General features: G+C 42.6%; 1 protein-coding gene across 1 annotated transcript in view; it reads left to right on the forward strand.

The window, feature by feature from the left end:
- Positions 1-33: 33 nt before the first annotated feature.
- LOC143299831 (dynein regulatory complex protein 11-like) overlaps positions 34-21063 on the forward strand; it is a 44948-nt gene continuing 23918 nt past the window's right edge. Inside the window, 10 exon segments of the mRNA XM_076613316.1 lie at positions 34-216; positions 2886-2976; positions 7031-7267; positions 7628-7747; positions 10705-10896; positions 12575-12646; positions 13163-13237; positions 15531-15661; positions 17200-17312; positions 18785-18894. Coding sequence (XP_076469431.1) covers positions 206-216; positions 2886-2976; positions 7031-7267; positions 7628-7747; positions 10705-10896; positions 12575-12646; positions 13163-13237; positions 15531-15661; positions 17200-17312; positions 18785-18894 — 1152 coding nt within the window. The 5' untranslated portion in view covers positions 34-205.

Here is a 21063-nt window from a genome sequence, read left to right on the forward strand (position 1 = left end):
CTCAGTTACGCAGCATCTCAAACAAGATGGCGGGTCGCGGTTAGGGCCTGCGAAAGTGTAGTGTTTCCTCTGCCGATTTTGACTTTTCCGTGTCTGAAAATCGGATGTAACCAGCACGCTTTTGTGTTCCCGGGTTTTAAATACGTTCGCGTAGATTCTGAACGCCTGTCAATTTTGTTTCTGATGACTTTTCCTGTGTAGCATCATGTCACACACGTAAGTAGACTTTCTGTTGTCTTTGCAAACTGTTCGTCACAATGACAGCATGAATGGATCTGAAAATAATTTACAATTTATCGATAAGTCTTTTGACGGTGTGGGCCTCACTGTGTTGTTCCTCTTCTCCTTCTTCTTCTTTGATGAGTCACAGGAGTGTGCACAGAAAAACTCTTCACTGGATTCCTTCAGTGAGCGAAGGAGAAAGGCAAGACTGATTAACTTCTATAAGTTCCATAGCGGCAGTCTTATCATCAACACATGCCACAAGCCCTCTCAAAATCCTTCAGCATCCACTGGGACCCGAGGATCGCATCCAGCAGCATACCACCTCTCCAACTGCAGGACGCTGTACAGGCAAAAGTCTTTCTTCCCTCGAACAGTATCAAACTGGAACAGCCTTCCTGCTGAGACTGCTCTCAGCATAACCCTGGAAGGCTTCAAATCCCGAATCTGATTACCTCCCCCCCCCCTACCCCCCCCCCCCCCCCCCCCCCCCCCATACCTCACCCCCCCATCCCCTGGCCCAGAAACCCCTACCACATGAATCCACAAAACACGCAAACCCCCCTTATAGTCTACAGAATCTTCATAATGATGAAGGCGGTAGTCAAGGGAAAGAAGAAGAAGAAGTCTGTTGGTGTGTGTCAAACACTGGGTCTCCTTTCCACTTTTTTTTTTTTTTTTTTTTTTAATAATAATTATTATTATACAGAGGGTTGTCATGGGGTCTGAGATTGGTCAAGGAGTAAATGCATGTGTGTCAGTGAATGTGTGTGTGTGTGGGGGGGGGGGGGGGGGAGGGGGGGGACAAAAGGAGGGGCCCCGGAGTGGGGGAATGAGGGAGGAATGTTTGCAGATTTTTTTTGAAAGAGGAAAGAAAGAAGCTGACAGTATGACAAACAATTATTACCAATATCCTATGGACTGTGGATCAAAACAATATCAGAAAACATTTTCATTTTCAAAATTGTATCAAGAATTTCTTGAAGAGAGCTCTGGGGAAAAACAGGTAAGAATACTCAGGAAGCTATGAAATTCAGATATTATGTGGTTGCTCTAAATAGACTTTACATGTATATAAAAATGTATGATGTCTCAACTAAACTTATAAAAGAAAGTATCCAGATTTATCCTTTGTGATTCCGTATGAATCTCTCAAAAAATATTTATATAGCTGTATGCATTTGATTGATAAGTCAATCTGACTGGGCCCCACCTTGCTATGACTTGGCCCCACCTTGCCATGCCTGGTCCTCACCTTGCTATGACTGGGCCCCACCTTGCTATGACTGGGCCCCACCTTGCTATGACTTGGCCCCACCTTGCCATGCCTGGTCCTCACCTTGCTATGCCAAGCCCTAGAAGCAATGAATATTAATTTGTCGTCCCAATGGCCATTAAAGGCTATGGGACATTTTACTGGCATCAACCTTTTTTGTAACAGCCTTGTCAAATAGTCTGAAGCAAAAAGGACCCCGATAGCAGCACCACCAGTCATCACCCCATCATCATTCATCATCAATGAAATAGAGAAAACAACATTTCCCAAATTCTGGGCACACACAGACACAGACACAGACACACACAGACACACACACACACACACACACACACACACACACACACACATGAAGTCCTGACCTGGCTTGGTTGCATGAGCAACCTTAGCAGCCATGTATGCTTAGCATTAAGGGCGTTCCAAACTCTACACTAATTCCATAGACAAAGGAACATTCTTAATGCTATGCAAACATAGCGCTACAAAAATGGCTTATGCAACCTAGCCCAGTTTGTCACATATCCAAGGTGCAGGAAAGATCGTGGGCTGTTGCAGTTACTACAACACAGGTTGTGGGCTGTTGCAGTTACTACAACACAGGTTGTGAGCTGTTGCAGTTACTACAACACAGGTTGTGTGGGGTTGCAGTTACTACAACACAGGTTGTGTGGGGTTGCAGTTACTACAACACAGGTTGTGTGGTGTTGCAGTTACTACAACACAGGTTGTGAGCTGTTGCAGTTACTACAACACAGGTTGTGAGCTGTTGCAATTACTACAACACAGGTTGTGGGCTGTTGCAGTTACTACAACACAGGTTGTGAGCTGTTGCAGTTACTACAACACAGGTTGTGAGCTGTTGCAGTTACTACAACACAGGTTGTGAGCTGTTGCAGTTACTACAACACAGGTTGTGAGCTGTTGCAGTTACTACAACACAGGTTGTGAGCTGTTGCAGTTACTACAAAGGTTGCGTGGTGTTGCAGTTACTACAACGAAGGTTGCGTGGTGTTGCAGTTACTACAACGAAGGTTGCATGGTGTTGCAGTTACTACAACACAAGTTGCGTAGTGTTGCAGTTACTACAACGAAGGTTGTGTGGTGTTGCAGTTACTACAAAGGTTGCGTGGTGTTGCAGTTACTACAACGAAGGTTGCATGGTGTTGCAGTTACTACAACACAAGTTGCGTCGTGTTGCAGTTACTACAACAAAGGTTGTGTGGTGTTGCAGTTACTACAAAGGTTGCATGGTGTTGCACTAACAAAGGTTGCGTGGTGTTGCACTAACAAAGGTTGCGTGGTGTTGCAGTTACTACAAAGGTTGCGTGGTGTTGCACTAACAAAGGTTGCGTGGTGTTGCACTAACAAAGGTTGCGTGGTGTTGCAGTTACTACAACAAGCAATGGCAGGAGGCCCAGGCCAGTCTGGTGGATTTGCTCCAGCAGGAGATGCCTCCAGAGCCCCCCAAGCCAGAGAGAGTGAGTCAGCACTCTGTGTGTGTCTTCTTTAACATAGTGGGGATATATATATATATATATATATATATATATATATATATATATGTGTGTGTGTGTGTGTGTGTGTGTGTGTGTGTGTGTAAAGTGAGTGTGTATGTGTAGAGCGTGTGTGTGTGAGTGTGTATGTGTAAAGTGTGTGTGTGTGTGTGTGTGTGTGTGTAACTCTCAAACTAGGAGGCAAGATTCTGCTGGCTCATAGTGCTGCAGCCTTGAGGACTAGTTGGTCTTTGGGAACCATCCCAACGCTGACTTTCCTAAAACCCTCTTGGCCAAGAAAGTGGGGATTTAGCTTGGACATGATACTCTCTACTACAATCAAATTCTAGCCCAGATTGTCTGGACAACAGTTGCCTTTTCTTCTGTTCTGATGGTCATACAGACAGCTGACTGTATACATACATACATTGCATTATCGTACATGCTCACATTGACCTCACTGTGCCATACGAAAGCAGAATGGAGGAAGCCCACATCTACAAGACCGAGAAGTATGCTAGTGTAGCCAGCAGCCTGAGAGAGTCTGGCACCCAGGCCAAAGTCCTCACCATGGAGATTGGTGCTAGAGGGTTTGTAAGTGCATCTGCCTACAGCCGCATGAAACAGCTGTCGATTTCTGGCAGAGAGAGGACAAGGGCTCTCAAGGCAATGGCAGAAGCAGCAGAAAAGAGTTCCAGCTGGATCTGGTCGAGGAGGAATGAACGTAAACTTTATAAGGATTAAATTTTCCCACTTAAACTAGGCACACGATGGCTCAGTGGTTAAAACATCTGCCAGAAAGGTGACTCAGTCCTGAAGTGGGAAGCACCCTGGAGGCATGGGTTCGAATCTTAGAGTGTAAGAAATTAAGGGGCAAAACACTTGACAGAGGGGGGCTTCTCTGAGGACCTTGTACTGTCCAGCTCTCCCTTGAGTTTCTTATCACTCACATTGCATTATCATACATACATTGCATCACCATACCTACACACATTGCATCACCATACCTACACACATTGCATCACCATACCTACGCACAACCTACACACATTGCATCACCATACCTACACACATTGCATCACCACACACATTGCATCACCATACCTACACACATTGCATCACCATACCTACACACAACCTACACACATTGCATCACCATACCTACACACAACCTACACACATTGCATTACCATACCTACACACATTGCATCACCATACCAACACACATTGCATCACCATACCTACACACATTGCATCACCATACCTACACACATTACATCACCATACCTACACACATTGCATCACCATACCTACACACAACCTACACACATTGCATCACCACACCTACACACATTACATCACCATACCTACACACAACCTACACACATTGCATCACCATACCTACACACATTGCATTACCATACCTACACACAACCTACACACATTGCATTACCATACCTACACACATTACATCACCATACCTACGCACAACCTACACACATTGCATCACCATACCTACACACATTGCATCACCACACACATTGCATCACCATACCTACACACATTGCATCACCATACCTACACACAACCTACACACATTGCATCACCATACCTACACACATTACATCACCATACCTACACACAACCTACACACATTGCATCACCATACCAACACACAACCTACACACATTGCATCACCATACCAACACACAACCTACACACATTACATCACCATACCTACACACAACCTACACACATTACATCACCATACCTACACACAACCTACACACATTGCATCACCATACCTACACACATTACATCACCATACCTACACACAACCTACACACATTGCATCACCATACCAACACACAACCTACACACATTGCATTACCATACCTACACACATTGCATCACCATACCAACACACAACCTACACACATTGCATCACCATACCAACACACAACCTACACACATTGCATCACCATACCAACACACAACCTACACACATTGCATCACCATACCTACACACATTGCATTACCATACCTACACACATTGCATCACCATACCTACACACAACCTACACACATTGCATCACCATACCTACACACAACCTACACACATTGCATTACCATACCTACACACATTGCATCACCATACCTACACACAACCTACACACATTGCATTACTATACCTACACACATTGCATCACCGTACCCACACACATTGCATCACCATACCTACACACATTGCATCACCGTAGCCACACACATTGCATCACCATACCTACACACATTGCATCACCATACCTACACACATTGCATCACCATACCCACACACAACCTACACACATTGCATCACCATACCTACACACAACCTACACACATTGCATCACCATACCTACACACATTGCATCACCGTACCCACACACAACCTACACACATTGCATCACCGTAGCCACACACATTGCATCACCATACCTACACACATTGCATCACCATACCCACACACATTGCATCACCGTAGCCACACACATTGCATCACCATACCTACACACATTGCATCACCACACACATTGCATCACCATACCTACACACATTGCATCACCATACCTACACACAACCTACACACATTACATCACCATACCTACACACAACCTACACACATTGCATTACCATACCTACACACATTGCATCACCACACACATTGCATCACCATACCTACACACATTGCATCACCATACCTACACACATTACATCACCATACCTACACACATTGCATCACCATACCTACACACAACCTACACACATTGCATCACCATACCTACACACATTACATTACCATACCTACACACAACCTACACACATTGCATCACCATACCTACACACATTGCATCACCATACCTACACACAACCTACACACATTGCATTACCATACCTACACACATTACATCACCATACCTACGCACAACCTACACACATTGCATCACCATACCTACACACATTGCATCACCACACACATTGCATCACCATACCTACACACATTGCATCACCATACCTACACACAACCTACACACATTGCATCACCATACCTACACACATTACATCACCATACCTACACACAACCTACACACATTGCATCACCATACCAACACACAACCTACACACATTGCATCACCATACCAACACACAACCTACACACATTACATCACCATACCTACACACAACCTACACACATTACATCACCATACCTACACACAACCTACACACATTGCATCACCATACCTACACACATTACATCACCATACCTACACACAACCTACACACATTGCATCACCATACCAACACACAACCTACACACATTGCATTACCATACCTACACACATTGCATCACCATACCAACACACAACCTACACACATTGCATCACCATACCAACACACAACCTACACACATTGCATCACCATACCAACACACAACCTACACACATTGCATCACCATACCTACACACATTGCATTACCATACCTACACACATTGCATCACCATACCTACACACAACCTACACACATTGCATCACCATACCTACACACAACCTACACACATTGCATCACCATACCTACACACATTGCATCACCATACCTACACACAACCTACACACATTGCATCACCATACCTACACACATTGCATCACCATACCTACACACATTGCATCACCATACCTACACACATTGCATCACCGTAGCCACACACATTGCATCACCATACCTACACACATTGCATCACCATACCTACACACATTGCATCACCGTACCCACACACAACCTACACACATTGCATCACCATACCTACACACAACCTACACACATTGCATCACCATACCTACACACATTGCATCACCGTACCCACACACAACCTACACACATTGCATCACCGTAGCCACACACATTGCATCACCATACCTACACACATTGCATCACCATACCTACACACATTGCATCACCGTACCCACACACATTGCATCAGTATACCTACCTACCTTGCAGGACCGAGTGGCGGCGTTCCAGCTGCTGGCGACGTTGTACATCAAGTACATCCAGGTGATGCGGCGCCTGGAGCAGTGCTACGACCAGGTGGTGCACCCCCAGAAGCGGCAAGTTCTGCGCCACTGTCTGGACGGGGTCATGGGTCGTGTGGTGGAGCTCAAGCTGGAGATGGTCAACCTGGAGTTCTCGGAGTACCACTACTTTGATGACGTCCTGTCCGACCTCAAGCTGACGCCCGTGAGGAACAGGAATGGAGGGAGGGAGGGAGGGATGAATGAATAAATTATGGATGGCTGAATGAATGAACTAATGAATGAAGGAAGGAAGGAATCATCTTTATGTTAATGTTTTACACGAGCCGTGGATGGGCTCTCACTGCCTGACCAGCATGTTGGATTCATGTGAAGATCAGGCATCTGCTTTCATTCTTCATTCATTCATTCATTCATTACTTCATTTCTTCTCCTTTTTTCTTTTTTCTTTTTTTTTAACATTGTTTTTACAGCAGATGTGGAGTAGCTGATATGGATCAGCCCACACACTCTGTGGCCTCCTTTCAGCTGAAAGTGAAAGTGAAAGTGAGCAGTGTGGTTTCAGAGTGACATGGAGATCCCAATCCCTCACTACTTTGTCAATGAACGACTCAAGGCTCTGAAGGAACGGGAAAAGATGCTGGGCCAGATCCTGGCCAAAATGGGCCCACAGGACACCGGCCAGGTGTGTGGGTGTGTGTGTGTGACTGTGTGTGTGTGTGTGTGTGTGACTGTGTGTGTGACTCTGTGTGTGTGTGTGTGTGTGTGACTGTGTGTGTGTGACTGTGTGTGTGTGTGTGGTGTTTGTGTGTGTGTGACTGTGTGTGTGTGTGTGTGTGTGGTGTTTGTGTGTATGGTGTTTGTGTGTGTGTCGTGTTTGTGTGTGTGTGTGTGTGTGTGTGTGTGTGTGTATGTGTGGTGTTTGTATGTTTGTGTGTGTGTGTGTGTGTGTGTGTGTGTGTGTTGTTTGTGTATGTGTGTGTGTGGTGTTTGTGTGTGTGTGTGTGGTGTTTGTGTATATGTATGTGTGTGTGTGGTGTTTGTGTGTATGTGTGTGTGTGGTGTTTGTGTGTATGTGTGTGTGTGGTGTTTGTGTGTGTGTATGTGTGTGTGAGTGGTATTTGTGTGTGTGTGTGTGTGTGTGAGTGTGACAGATTGAGCATGTGGGAGTGGGGGGGAGGACATTTGTCTGGGTGTTCATGTGTGCTTGTGACTGTGCATGTGTGTGAGAGAGAGACAGTGTGTGTGTGTGTGAGAGTTTGAATATGTGTGTGTCTGTGTATATGTGTTTGTGTGAGTGTGTGTGTGTGTGCACGTGTGTGTGTGAGTGTGTGTGTGTGTGTGTGTGTGTGTGTGTATACATGGTGGATGGAAGAGGATGGAGTGTGAGTGTGTGCTTGAGGAGGGGTGGGGGGTTGTTATGTTGATGTGTCTGTGTCAATATGTGTGTGTGTCTGTGTGTCTGTATGTGAATGGACGAATGAGTTTGTGTGTGCCTCTGTGTGTGTTTGTGTGTGTCTGTGTCTGTGTGTGTATGGCTGGATGAGGTTGTGTGTGCCCCTGTGTGTGTGTGTGTCTGTGTGTGTGTCTGTGTGTGTCAGTGTGTGTATGGCTAGATGAGGTTGTGTGTGCCTCTGTGTGTGTGTGTCTGTGTGTGTGTGTGTGTGTCAGTGTGTGTATGGCTGGATGAGTTTGTGTGTGTTTTGTTGTGGGTCTTTGCATGTAGGGTGTGTGTGTGTCCAATCACCTGTGTGTGTGTGTCTGTGTGTGTCTGTGTGTGAGTGTATCTGTCTTTCTGTCTATGTGGTTGTCTGTCAGTCTGTCTGTATTATCTATGTTACTATATATTTTATTTATTCAGACACACGCACACACACACACACACACACACACACACACAACACAAACACTTGCATGCCCCAATATCCAAACATCCAGGAAGCAATTTCCTTGTTGTTCCATGTTTTCATTGTTTATTTTGTTCATAGTCTGCACTCTTGAATCAAGGGTAAGTGGATCAAACACCAGGACCTGCAGGTATCGTAGTGTAGCGTGAATCTCTTGTACTGATTGTATGGTGGTGGGTGCAGAGGTTGTGTGTCTTTCGTCTCACTCAGTTCTGGGACAAGCTTTCAGTGGTTCTGTGACACCAAGTCTGTAGACTAGTGTGTGAAGTTTATAGTTGTTGTTGTTGTTTTTTCTCTTTCTTTGTGCTGGTGTGTGTGTGAGTGTGTGAGCATGTATGTGCATACACACTTGCACGCTCATACACCAGCCTAAGTGGGAGTGCATGTATAACTATGTGTTTGGTTGAGTGGTGCTGAGAGACAGTACAAATAAAGCATGCTAGTGTGCAGTGATGTTTATATTTAACTTTTTGATTATTCATTGATTTTTTAATAACAACCCATACTTTACAGAAGGGAAAAAATTAACTTTATGTTGTTGTTTTTCCCCATTAACCAACATCTTTTCACAAACATATATTTTCTTGGTTGTATTCTTAGCTTTTCATAGATGCACCTTTGGCTGGATGTATCAGTGTATGTGCCTAGCTTTTTACAAATGTTTTTCTGTCTGATATTTTATCAGTGTTTGCTTAGCTTTTTACAGATGCATTTTGCCTACATGTGTCAATGTATGCTTCCTGTTGTGTTAGCCTGCCTTTGTGTTGTTAAAACATTTACAAAATTTGAAACTCAGATTGCTGAGAATATTATTAAACACACACATGCACGCACGCACGCACACACACATGCACAATTTTGACAAGAACAGATTTTTTCCTCCATGATTCATGAATTTCCCATCCTAAATGTTGGCTTTTGATTATTTTTTCTTTACACATTTTTTTATACAGTTTTATTGATTCTTATTCTTTGAAACCTGTGTGCTTCACTTGTTTTATAGAAAACCTAGAAATTACTGTTTCAGCACTTCAAATGAATTCATTTCTTCTTCAAAATTGATTTGTCAATTAGGTTATTTACTTCATTTTAAAGTATCTAGGAAAATTCTTGTTATTCAGTTGATTTTATATTTTCCTGTTAATGGTGAGCTCAGTGCAAAGAAATGATACTTACTGAGCAGAGTAAGAAAACAGGTGAAATCTGCTGTGACAAGATGTAGTACAACATAACACAGTGCAGCAGGGAGCAGGGAGGGTGTGTAGGCCCGCTTCCAAGAAACTGCCTTTGTTTGGACAACTTGAATTCAGAACTTATGAATGGGTCAGTTCAAATACAACACAGCACAGCACAGCGCAGCACAACACAACACAACACAACACAACACGACACAACACAGCACAGCACCACAACACAACACAACACGACACAACACAGCACAGCACCACAACACAACACAACACGACACAACACAGCACAGCACCACAACACAACACAACACAACACAACACAGCACAGCACCACAACACAACACAACACGACACAACACAGCACAGCACAGCACAGCACAACACAACACAACACGACACAACACGACACAACACAACACAGCACAACACAACACAGCACAACACAACACAGCACAACACAACACAACACAGCACAGCACAACACAACACAACACAGCACAGCACAACACAGCACAATGCTGTAACACCTATAACGCCTGTAACAGGACAAGGAGGACGCCCAGATGCCGTGGGACCAAGCGGTGCGCATCATCCAGGTGCACGAGCGAGCCAGGCAGGGCCGACTGCGAGCGCGGTTCATGCGTGAGATCCGCATTCAGGAGGAGCGGGAGAAGCTGGCCCAGACACAGGGAGCCCCCACTCTGGACCCGGACATTGCTGCCATGCGTATCCAGAAGGTGGGGCTCTCTGTCTCTCTCTGTCTGTCTCTCTGTCCAGATTTACAGATATAGCTGTTTCATAGTCTTGTTTTCATTACTCATTTATCCTCAAATTGTGTTTATTGTTCAAATACCCCTACATGAAGGGTTATGGCCTGTATGAATAAACCATTCATTCGTTCATTTATTCATTCTCTCTCTCTCTCTGTGTCTGTCTGTCTGTGTCTCTTCTCTCTCTCTCTCTCTCACTCTGTCTCCCTCTCTTTCTGTCTGTTTCTTTGTCTCTCTTTCTCTGTCTCACTTTGTCTCTCTCTCCCCCCCCCTTCTGTCTCTCTCTTTCTCTCTCTCTCTCCTGTCTCTCTCTCTCTCTCTGTCTTTTATCTCTATCTCTCTCTCTGTCTCTCTCTCTCTCTCTCCTGTCTCTCTCTCTCTCTGTCTTTTATCTCTATCTCTCTCTCTGTCTCTCTCTCTCTCTCTCCTTCTCTTTCTGTCACTGTGTGTGTGTCTCTCTCCCCCCTCTTTCTGTCTCTCTGTCTCCCCCCCCCTCTCTCTCTTTGTCACTGTCTGTCTCTCTCTGTCTTTGTCTCTCTCACACACACTCTCTCTGTTTCTCCCTGTGTGTCTTTTCTCCCTCCCCCCCCCCCTCTCTCTCTCTCTCTCTCTCTCTGTATTAGTTAACATGTATGTGTCAGTGAATGTGGGTGGGTTGTATATTGTTTGATGTACATTTTTGTGGTTTTTTGGTGTCTTTTAGAACATCCAAAAGTGGTCAGTGATTTATTCAAGTGGTATATAGGTGCATCCCTTCCTTGTCACTACAGGACATGTTTTTTTGTGCTGTCATTCACACAATACATACACAGACACAGTTCTGTTTCATGGAATTATATTCTCTAATTTCTGATGTAGAGGTCTGAGTATAGCAGTGGGAAGGAAGCTGTCCATCACAGGGTCTGGGAGAGGTGTTGTCAGCATGGAGGGGATGCCCTGCCTTGTGGCAGGACCACAGTGGCTGATAACAGAAGGGGATTTTCCTGAAAGGGTCAGAATGCATCCTGCAGGCTTGGTGGGCAGTTTGTTCAGGAACTACATAGGCACATGAAAAGATTACAATTTGAAACCAGCATCATAGCTATACAAATTAATAGCTACATTAGTGCCTTGTCATTACAGTATGTGTTGCTGTGTTTAACCCTTTCAGTGCCACCAGGACTGCACCTTGTGCAACCTTTGATGTATGGGGAGGGTTGGGAAAAAGAAAAGAACTGAAAGAAATGACAGTGTACACACATCTCTCACATACTGCCTTGTCAGTTTATACAACAATCATTCCAACTATCATTCTCATGACCTAAAGCACTGTGTACATCTCACAACAGTTTGTTCAATACTTGCCAAGTAATTAAACATGACTTTCTAGCCACGATCATTCACTTGCACGAAAAAAAAAAGTATTTGAAAGTCCTCAAACTGCACCTGACCTCCATCATTGTTGCCTAGAAGCATATTAAAAGCTGTGTCCCTTCCCTAACTGTTTACACGTAGTTGAAAGCTGAAAAAGCAGAATTACAGGCATGAAATCCTGCACAGTAGCACCTGTGCAGTGATCATGTATGATTGTAGAGGGGAAGTTTCAGTGTTAAACTGACTCAGAGTTTGCACCGTTCACTGAAAATCTGTTGTTTCTTTCTGGCAGATTTGGAAAGGCTTTGCTCAACGGCGCAAGACGAAGAAGGAGCGTGAAGAAGAAATGATCTTCATTGGAATGGTAAGATTTCTCACACAGTGTTGGCACTGTTGCACATATCTTTTATCAATGTGAATTTATTATATGTCACTTGTGTAATTGCTATTTCAGATACTGAAATTCTCTCTCTTTTTCTCTGTGTGTGTGTGTGTGTGTGTGTGTGTGTGTGTGTGTTTTGGACTCAACTGTGGCTGAGAGACTGCATTGTTTGAATTACAAGCATTGGGATGCATACATAATTGCCAATCAGACTACTAAAGATGTTATTGCATGGATTGGTATTAATTAAATGCTCTTTTAAGTAGAGGTCAGGAGCCAGTTCCTGCATGGATATTATGTAATCCCCTCCCCCTCTGCCCCCAGCTCACACTCACACCCTCCCCCTCTGTCCCCCCCTCCTGCTGCCCCCCCCACCCCCTCACCTGCAGCCCCCCGCTCACTCTCACACCCTCCCCCTCTGCCCCCCCCCCCCTCCTGCTGCCCCCCGCTCACACTCACACCCTCCCCGAAATGACCATGCTTGTTTTCTGTGACCAGATCCCACCACCGGTGTCCAACCCGAAGAACATGCCCCAGACGTTCGCTTTGAGAACAGAGGAGGACCGCCGCAAGGTGAGGAGGGGTTAAAGGTTAAAGGTCACACAGCCTTTTGCTGACATCAGGACAGGGAATTCCTATCCAATGTGTCCAGGGCTCAGCGTAGGAAGGCAGTGAATTCATATCCACTGTGTCCAGGGCTGTATTAATGGTAGTCATTTTATGATTTTTTTTTATCATTATTCATTGTGTTTCTATTTCTCCTTCTGTGTTTGATTCAATTCTCTTGAAGTAATGAGTTTGTACAGCACTCAGCTTGCTTCAGCTAGAACGATGGTGTGATATATCAGTAAGATTTTATCATTATCATCATTTGCTGTAGTAGTGGTGGTGGTAGTAGCAGTAGTGATTGTATTATTAGTATCATTATTATCAATAGTAGTAGTAGTAGTAGTAGTAGTAACAGCAGTAGTAGTAGAAGTGTATTACTATCATTATCATCATTATCATTATCATTATTATCAATATCAGTATTAACCCTTTCGCTGCCAGGAAAATAAGATTTAAGTGAAATCTATTTGCCAGGGTTTTTTCACAAAAAACGGGTATAAATTTTCAAAAAATTCTGTGCTCTTTGTTATTGGAGAAAGACCCATAAAAGTATATATTTTCTGAAAGGTAAATGAATAAAGAATACAAAACACATGCTATTTTCCCATTTTATATATTTTTAGTGACATGCTGTTGTTTTGAAATCAGTGTTTTGTTTTTTGTCACATTTTCAACTTGTTCATTACAAACATTAGTCAGGTAATTTGCACAAAACATATTTTCTGGACAAATGGATATCTGCAAACACAAAATCATATTAGAACAACCACAATATATATATTTTTTTTAAGAGATAGATACACAATACATTGTAACTTCTCCAAGATGGATGTGAGGCCACGCCCCCTCAGTCTCCACCCCCCCCCCTCCTCCTCACCCCTCTCACACGGTCACTTGATTCAGTTCTCATCAGACCGCGTTGGCTGCGTGCCAAGAATATCGCTCTGCTGCTAATTCGGTCATCTGTCGTCTGCTAACATCTGTACAGCCGGCATCACTCACTGACAGTCACATCTTGGGCACTCTCTTGATTACTCCCTTTATTTTCTATCAGATCGTCCTATAAATGTTCATCTCTATCTTCTCCTTCGAATTTACGCTTCAATTCTTTCTGAGCTTTCAGCTAAAGAAAGAAATCAGGGTTGATTTAGTTCGTCACGATCGCATGTCTTGACCACGGCGTCAGTCCGACATTTTGTTGAGTGAGCAAGGAGAGAAGTCAGGCAAACACTTGGACAGTGACCCAACCAAACCGTTCAAATAAAGGACTGCTTCATGACGTAGATGGGGTTTCTAGCTATGAATAGAATCTAGAGAGATTCCCCAGGCTAAAGCTACCACTATTTTTGCCAAAGAAGTGAATGCAAACCAGGGAAAAGTCAGAATATTTCGATGACGAGTTATCTCGTCATGCAGGCAGCGAAGCATACATGCTTGCCATGACGAGTTATCTCGTCATGCAGGCAGCCTAGGGGTTAACATTCTTGTTATTTTCTTCTTCTTCTTCTTCTTCTTCTTCGTCGTCGTCGTCGTCATGAGCTGTGACTCCCAAATTCACTCATATGCCCGTGGGCTTTCACATGTATGACTGTTTTTACCCCTACCATGTAGGTTTTCTAGGGGTCGGGGGAATGCATACAAGGTATGTTCTTGTTTCCATAACCCCCCGAAAGCTGACATGGAATTCAGGATCATTAACATGCATATTTGATCTTCTGCATGCATGTACATGCTAATGGCATTCAGGCACTGTGAGTTCTGGTCTGCACATCTGTTGACCTGGGAGAAAAATGGCCACCCTTCACCGACCAGGACCTGTGACAGGGATTTGTACACAGGAACCTCCGATTGAAAGTCCTGTGCTTTGATAACCATTCAGCTGTTGTACCCATCATTATCATTAGTATGATTATTGATGATATCATTAACATTGTCTTCCATGTTATTATTATTATCATCATTATTATTATCATCATCATCATTATTATTATTGTTATGATAGTTATCAGAATTATTATATCATTATTGTTATTGTAATTGTCATTATCATCATCATCAGGATTATTATTGTTAGTTGTAGTAGCAGTAGTAGTAATGGTATTATCATCATTATTATTATTATTATTAGTTTTATTGTTGTTGTTGTTGTTATCATCATCATCATTATTATCGTCATCATTATTGTCATTGTCACCATCATTATCATCATCATTATCATAACCATCATCATCATGACGATCATTGTTGTTGTGACCAGGTCCAAGACGGCAATGAGCAGGAGTACCAGCAGGCCCTGGTGACGATCCGTGACAAGATCCTGGAGACGGAGGGGCCTGACATGAAGGAGACCATGATGGACCAGATCAGGCAGTGGTTCATCGAGTGCAGGTGACCCCTGAACCACCCTCAGTGCTTGTACCAACCGTGATGATAGTGCTTCAGTTGTATTGTGTGAACAAAGATAATAGTGCTTATACTGCATTGTGTGAACCAAGATAATAGTGCTTATACTGTACTGTATGAACCATGATAATTGTGCTTATACTGTACTGTATGAACCATGATGATAGTGGTTATACTGTACTGTATGAACCATGATGATAGTGCTTAAATTGCCTGTTTTGTATGAACACGTTTTTAACTTATCTACCCTGCAGTACAGGCCAGCTTACTCCATTGTCAGGGATAAGTCAGGAGTGTGAATACTAACTGTATCAATAAAGTGCAGCAGACTTTGAATGCAGAAAATTATTTGATTGATGATTAGCTTTCGAACCCTGAAGTCATTTTGAGAATGACAGGTGTGATAGGTGAGTGGTTAGAGCACTGGACGTCCAGTCCTATAATGATAGGTGAGTGGTTAGAGCACTGGACGTCCAGTCCTATCATGATAGGTGAGTGGTTAGAGCACTGGACATCCAGTCCTATGATGATAGGTGAGTGGTTGGAGCACTGGACGTCCAGTCCTGTAATGATAGGTGAGTGGTTAGAGCACTGGACGTCCAGTCCTATAATGATAGGTGAGTGGTTAGAGCACTGGACGTCCAGTCCTCTAATGATAGGTGAGTGGTTAGAGCACTGGACGTCCAGTCCTATAATGATAGGTGAGTGGTTAGAGCACTGGACGTCCAGTCCTGTAATGATAGGTGAGTGGTTAGAGCACTGGACATCCAGTCCTATAATGATAGGTGAGTGGTTAGAGCACTGGACGTCCAGTCCTGTAATGATAGGTGAGTGGTTAGAGCACTGGACGTCCAGTCCTGTAATGATAGGTGAGTGGTTAGAGCACTGGACGTCCAGTCCTATAATGATAGGTGAGTGGTTAGAGCACTGGACGTCCAGTCCTATAATGATAGGTGAGTGGTTAGAGCACTGGACGTCCAGTCCTGTAATGATAGGTGAGTGGTTAGAGCACTGGACGTCCAGTCCTGTAATGATAGGTGAGTGGTTAGAGCACTGGACGTCCAGTCCTGTAATGTTGGGTTTGAATCCTGGCAGCGTCTGCTGGGTTAAGGGTGGATGTTTGTCTGATCTCCCAGCTCAGTGTGTGTTCAGACCTGCTCCTACCTAAACCCCTTTTGTGTGTCTGCACATGCAGAAGATAAAACACACACGTGAAAGATCCTGTAGTCCATGTCAGTGTTCAGTGGGTTTTGGAAAAACAAATATACCCAGCATGCATTGCCCTGAAAATGGGGTATGGCTGCCTAATGTGTAGGGTAAAAAAGTCACATGCGTTAACTCCCACTCATAGTTATGAACAAATTTGGGAGTTGCAATCCATGAACGTGGAAAAAAAAAAATTTTTAGTAATAATTTCAACATGAAAGTCAATTAAATTCAACCAAGGTAAAATGCTATGAACAGTATTTGATGGGGGTTTTTTGGTGTTGTTGCTCAGCCTCACAGTTCCATTCTCTCCACAGAGACTCTACAGGCAAGTTCCCAGACATCCCAGATGAGGAAGACGGTGGCTCAGCGGAAATCTTCAAGGAAAAAGATCCAGATGAGTTGGAGAGAGAACTGAAGGAAAAGGTGTGTGTGTGTTTTGAAAGGCATGCTTACTTTTATTGGGGGCGTTCCCTGCAGAATGAACAGGAAATCTGGTTTCTGTGCAGAGACAAATCAAAGGGCTTTCACACCAGTCATTCACATGAGTTTAAAGTGTGTGTTTGATCTTCTGCATGTGAATACACACAAAGGGAGTTAAGGCACTGGCGTGTCGTTACCTAGGAGATTGAAAAACAAACAAAACAAACTGCACCTTTAACACTCAGGGCACGGACACTGGCACTGAACCCAGGTCCCTTAGACTGACAGTCCAATGCCTGAACCACTTGGCAGCTGCACCCATAGGCTGCAAAACATCTGCTTATCTTTTTCTTCTCCTTTTATATATATATATATAACATTTTTTCCTTTTTTCTTTTACAGGAAGAGGTCAGAAGTTTGTAAAGTACATTTTTTCATGAAACGTTCTTATGCTTTTGGTTTGCTCAAAGTTATATCTATATGTGTGTATATTATGACCCTGAACCTGATGGCAAAGCATGGAAACTTATCCTTGTTGATGTTATACTTTCAGTTTCAGTTTCAGTTTCAAGGTGGTATCAAGCATGCAAACTGATCAATTTATGTTACACTACAAGTATTCGAGAGAGAGAGAGAGGGAGAGAGAGAGAGATAGAGAGAGAGAGAGCAGATGCTTGACCTACACATAAATCCATGACACTGGTCAGGGCCTTGATATTAGGTACATGTTGCACAACAAGCATGGTAATCACACTTGGCATGAATGTCTGTCCTTATGACATGGGGCAGATTTCAGTGTGATGTATTCTGTCAAGATTTGTTGAGAATGGCATCTTGATGCTGAACAGTTTGTTGATGATTTGATTTTGCTATTTGTTTGTTTGCTTTCCAAAATAAGAGTACTGGTACTCTGAATGCATGCTAAGGTCTGTCCACATTAGTTATGTCTTATAGTCACTTGTATGCTGTGTCTGTCAGTTAAGTTATCTATTTTATAAATGTCTTTAAGACATGGAAAAATGTGGACTGTTGAGCATTAAAACACAAGAAAAGCCATCTATAAATCGCAGCTTCTCTGCTTTGTATTGTTTAAGTGGAATACTAATTTGTATTATCTTGTTTTGTTTTTTTATAAGCAAACATTTCAACTATTTCTCTTTTTTAGAGATAATGATGTATTCTTGCATCTCATATATGCTTTGAACCAAGTTTCTAGGAATGTATTCACTTTTTTAAAGCTTCTGCAAGCGAGTGTGCAAAATAGTATTTTGTAATTTTTATCTTGTAATTGCTTTGAAATGGGTTTCTAGATATATATTCATGTTTGAAGTTTCATCTGCAAGCAAATGTTTAAAATGATGTTTTGTGTCTTTGTCTTGTATTTGCTTTGGAATGAGTTTCTAGAAATGTATTCACTTTGAAGTATCTTGTGCTGGAAAATGTGTCGGTTGTGCTGATGGCGTGTTTGACGGACAGGAGGACGAGAAGGCGAAGGGAAAAGGAAAGACAAGGGGAAAGAGAAAGGAAAGAAGAAAAAAGAAAAGGAGAAGAAAGGAAAGAAAGGGAAGAAAGGAAAGGGAGATGATGAGGTAAGCTGGTAATTAGCTGAGTTGACTGATACTGATTTATGGTAAGCTGCTAATTAGCTGAGTTGACTGATACTGATTTAAGGTAAGCTGCTAATTAGCTGAGTTGACTGATACTGATTTATGGTAAGCTGGTAATTAGCTGAGTTGACTGATACTGATTTATGGTAAGCTGGTAATTAGCTGAGTTGACTGATACTGATTTAAGGTAAGCTGGTAATTAGCGGAGTTGACTGATACTGATTTAAGGTAAGCTGCTAATTAGCTGAGTTGACTGATACTGATTTATGGTAAGCTGGTAATTAGCTGAGTTGATTGATACTGATTTAAGGTAAGCTGCTAATTAGCTGAGTTGACTGATACTGATTTATGGTAAGCTGGTAATTAGCTGAGTTGACTGATACTGATTTATGGTAAGCTGGTAATTAGCTGAGTTGACTGATACTGATTTAAGGTAAGCTGGTAATTAGCTGAGTTGACTGATACTGATTTATGGTAAGCTGGTAATTAGCTGAGTTGACTGATACTGATTTAAGGCAAGCTGGTAATTAGCTGAGTTGACTGATACTGATTTAAGGTAAGCTGGTAATTAGCTGAGTTGACTGATACTGATTTATGGTAAGCTGGTAATTAGCTGAGTTGACTGATACTGATTTATGGTAAGCTGGTAATTAGCTGAGTTGACTGATACTGATTTATGGTAAGCTGGTAATTAGCTGAGTTGACTGATACTGATTTAAGGTAAGCTGGTAATTAGCTGAGTTGACTGATACTAATTTATGGTAAGCTGGTAATTAGCTGAGTTGACTGATACTGATTTATGGTAAGCTGGTAATTAGCTGAGTTGACTGATACTGATTTAAGGTAAGCTGGTAATTAGCTGAGTTGACTGATACTGATTTATGGTAAGCTGGTAATTAGCTGAGTTGACTGATACTGATTTATGGTAAGCTGGTAATTAGCTGAGTTGACTGATATTGATTTAAGGTAAGCTGGTAATTAGCTGAGTTGACTGATACTGATTTAAGGTAAGCTGGTAATTAGCTGAGTTGACTGATACTGATTTATGGTAAGCTGGTAATTAGCTGAATTGACTGATACTGATTTAAGGTAAGCTGGTAATTAGCTGAGTTGACTGATACTGATTTATGGTAAGCTGGTAATTAGCTGAGTTGACTGATACTGATTTATGGTAAGCTGGTAATTAGCTGAGTTGACTGATACTGATTTATGGTAAGCTGGTAATTAGCTGAGTTGACTGATATTGATTTAAGGTAAGCTGGTAATTAGCTGAGTTGACTGATACTGATTTAAGGTAAGCTGGTAATTAGCTGAGTTGACTGATACTGATTTATGGTAAGCTGGTAATTAGCTGAATTGACTGATACTGATTTAAGGTAAGCTGGTAATTAGCTGAGTTGACTGATACTGATTTATGGTAAGCTGGTAATTAGCTGAGTTGACTGATACTGATTTAAGGTAAGCTGCTAATTAGCTGAGTTGACTGATACTGATTTATGGTAAGCTGGTAATTAGCTGAGTTGACTGATACTGATTTAAGGTAAGCTGGTAATTAGCTGAGTTGACTGATACTGATTTAAGGTAAGCTGGTAATTAGCTGAGTTGACTGATACTGATTTATGGTAAGCTGGTAATTAGCTGAGTTGACTGATACTGATTTATGGTAAGCTGGTAATTAGCTGAGTTGACTGATACTGATTTAAGGTAAGCTGGTAATTAGCTGAGTTGACTGATACTGATTTATGGTAAGCTGGTAATTAGCTGAGTTGACTGATACTGATTTATGGTAAGCTGGTAATTAGCTGAGTTGACTGATACTAATTTATGGTAAGCTGGTAATTAGCTGAGTTGACTGATACTGATTTATGGTAAGCTGGTAATTAGCTGAGTTGACTGATACTGATTTAAGGTAAGCTGGTAATTAGCTGAGTTGACTGATACTGATTTATGGTAAGCTGGTAATTAGCTGAGTTGACTGATACTGATTTATGGTAAGCTGGTGATTAGCTGAGTTGACTGATATTGATTTAAGGTAAGCTGGTAATTAGCTGAGTTGACTGATACTGATTTAAGGTAAGCTGGTAATTAGCTGAGTTGACTGATACTGATTTATGGTAAGCTGGTAATTAGCTGAATTGACTGATACTGATT

The sequence above is a fragment of the Babylonia areolata genome, chromosome 25, assembly GCF_041734735.1.
Source record: "Babylonia areolata isolate BAREFJ2019XMU chromosome 25, ASM4173473v1, whole genome shotgun sequence".
NCBI classification, from domain to species: Eukaryota; Metazoa; Mollusca; class Gastropoda; order Neogastropoda; family Buccinidae; genus Babylonia; species Babylonia areolata.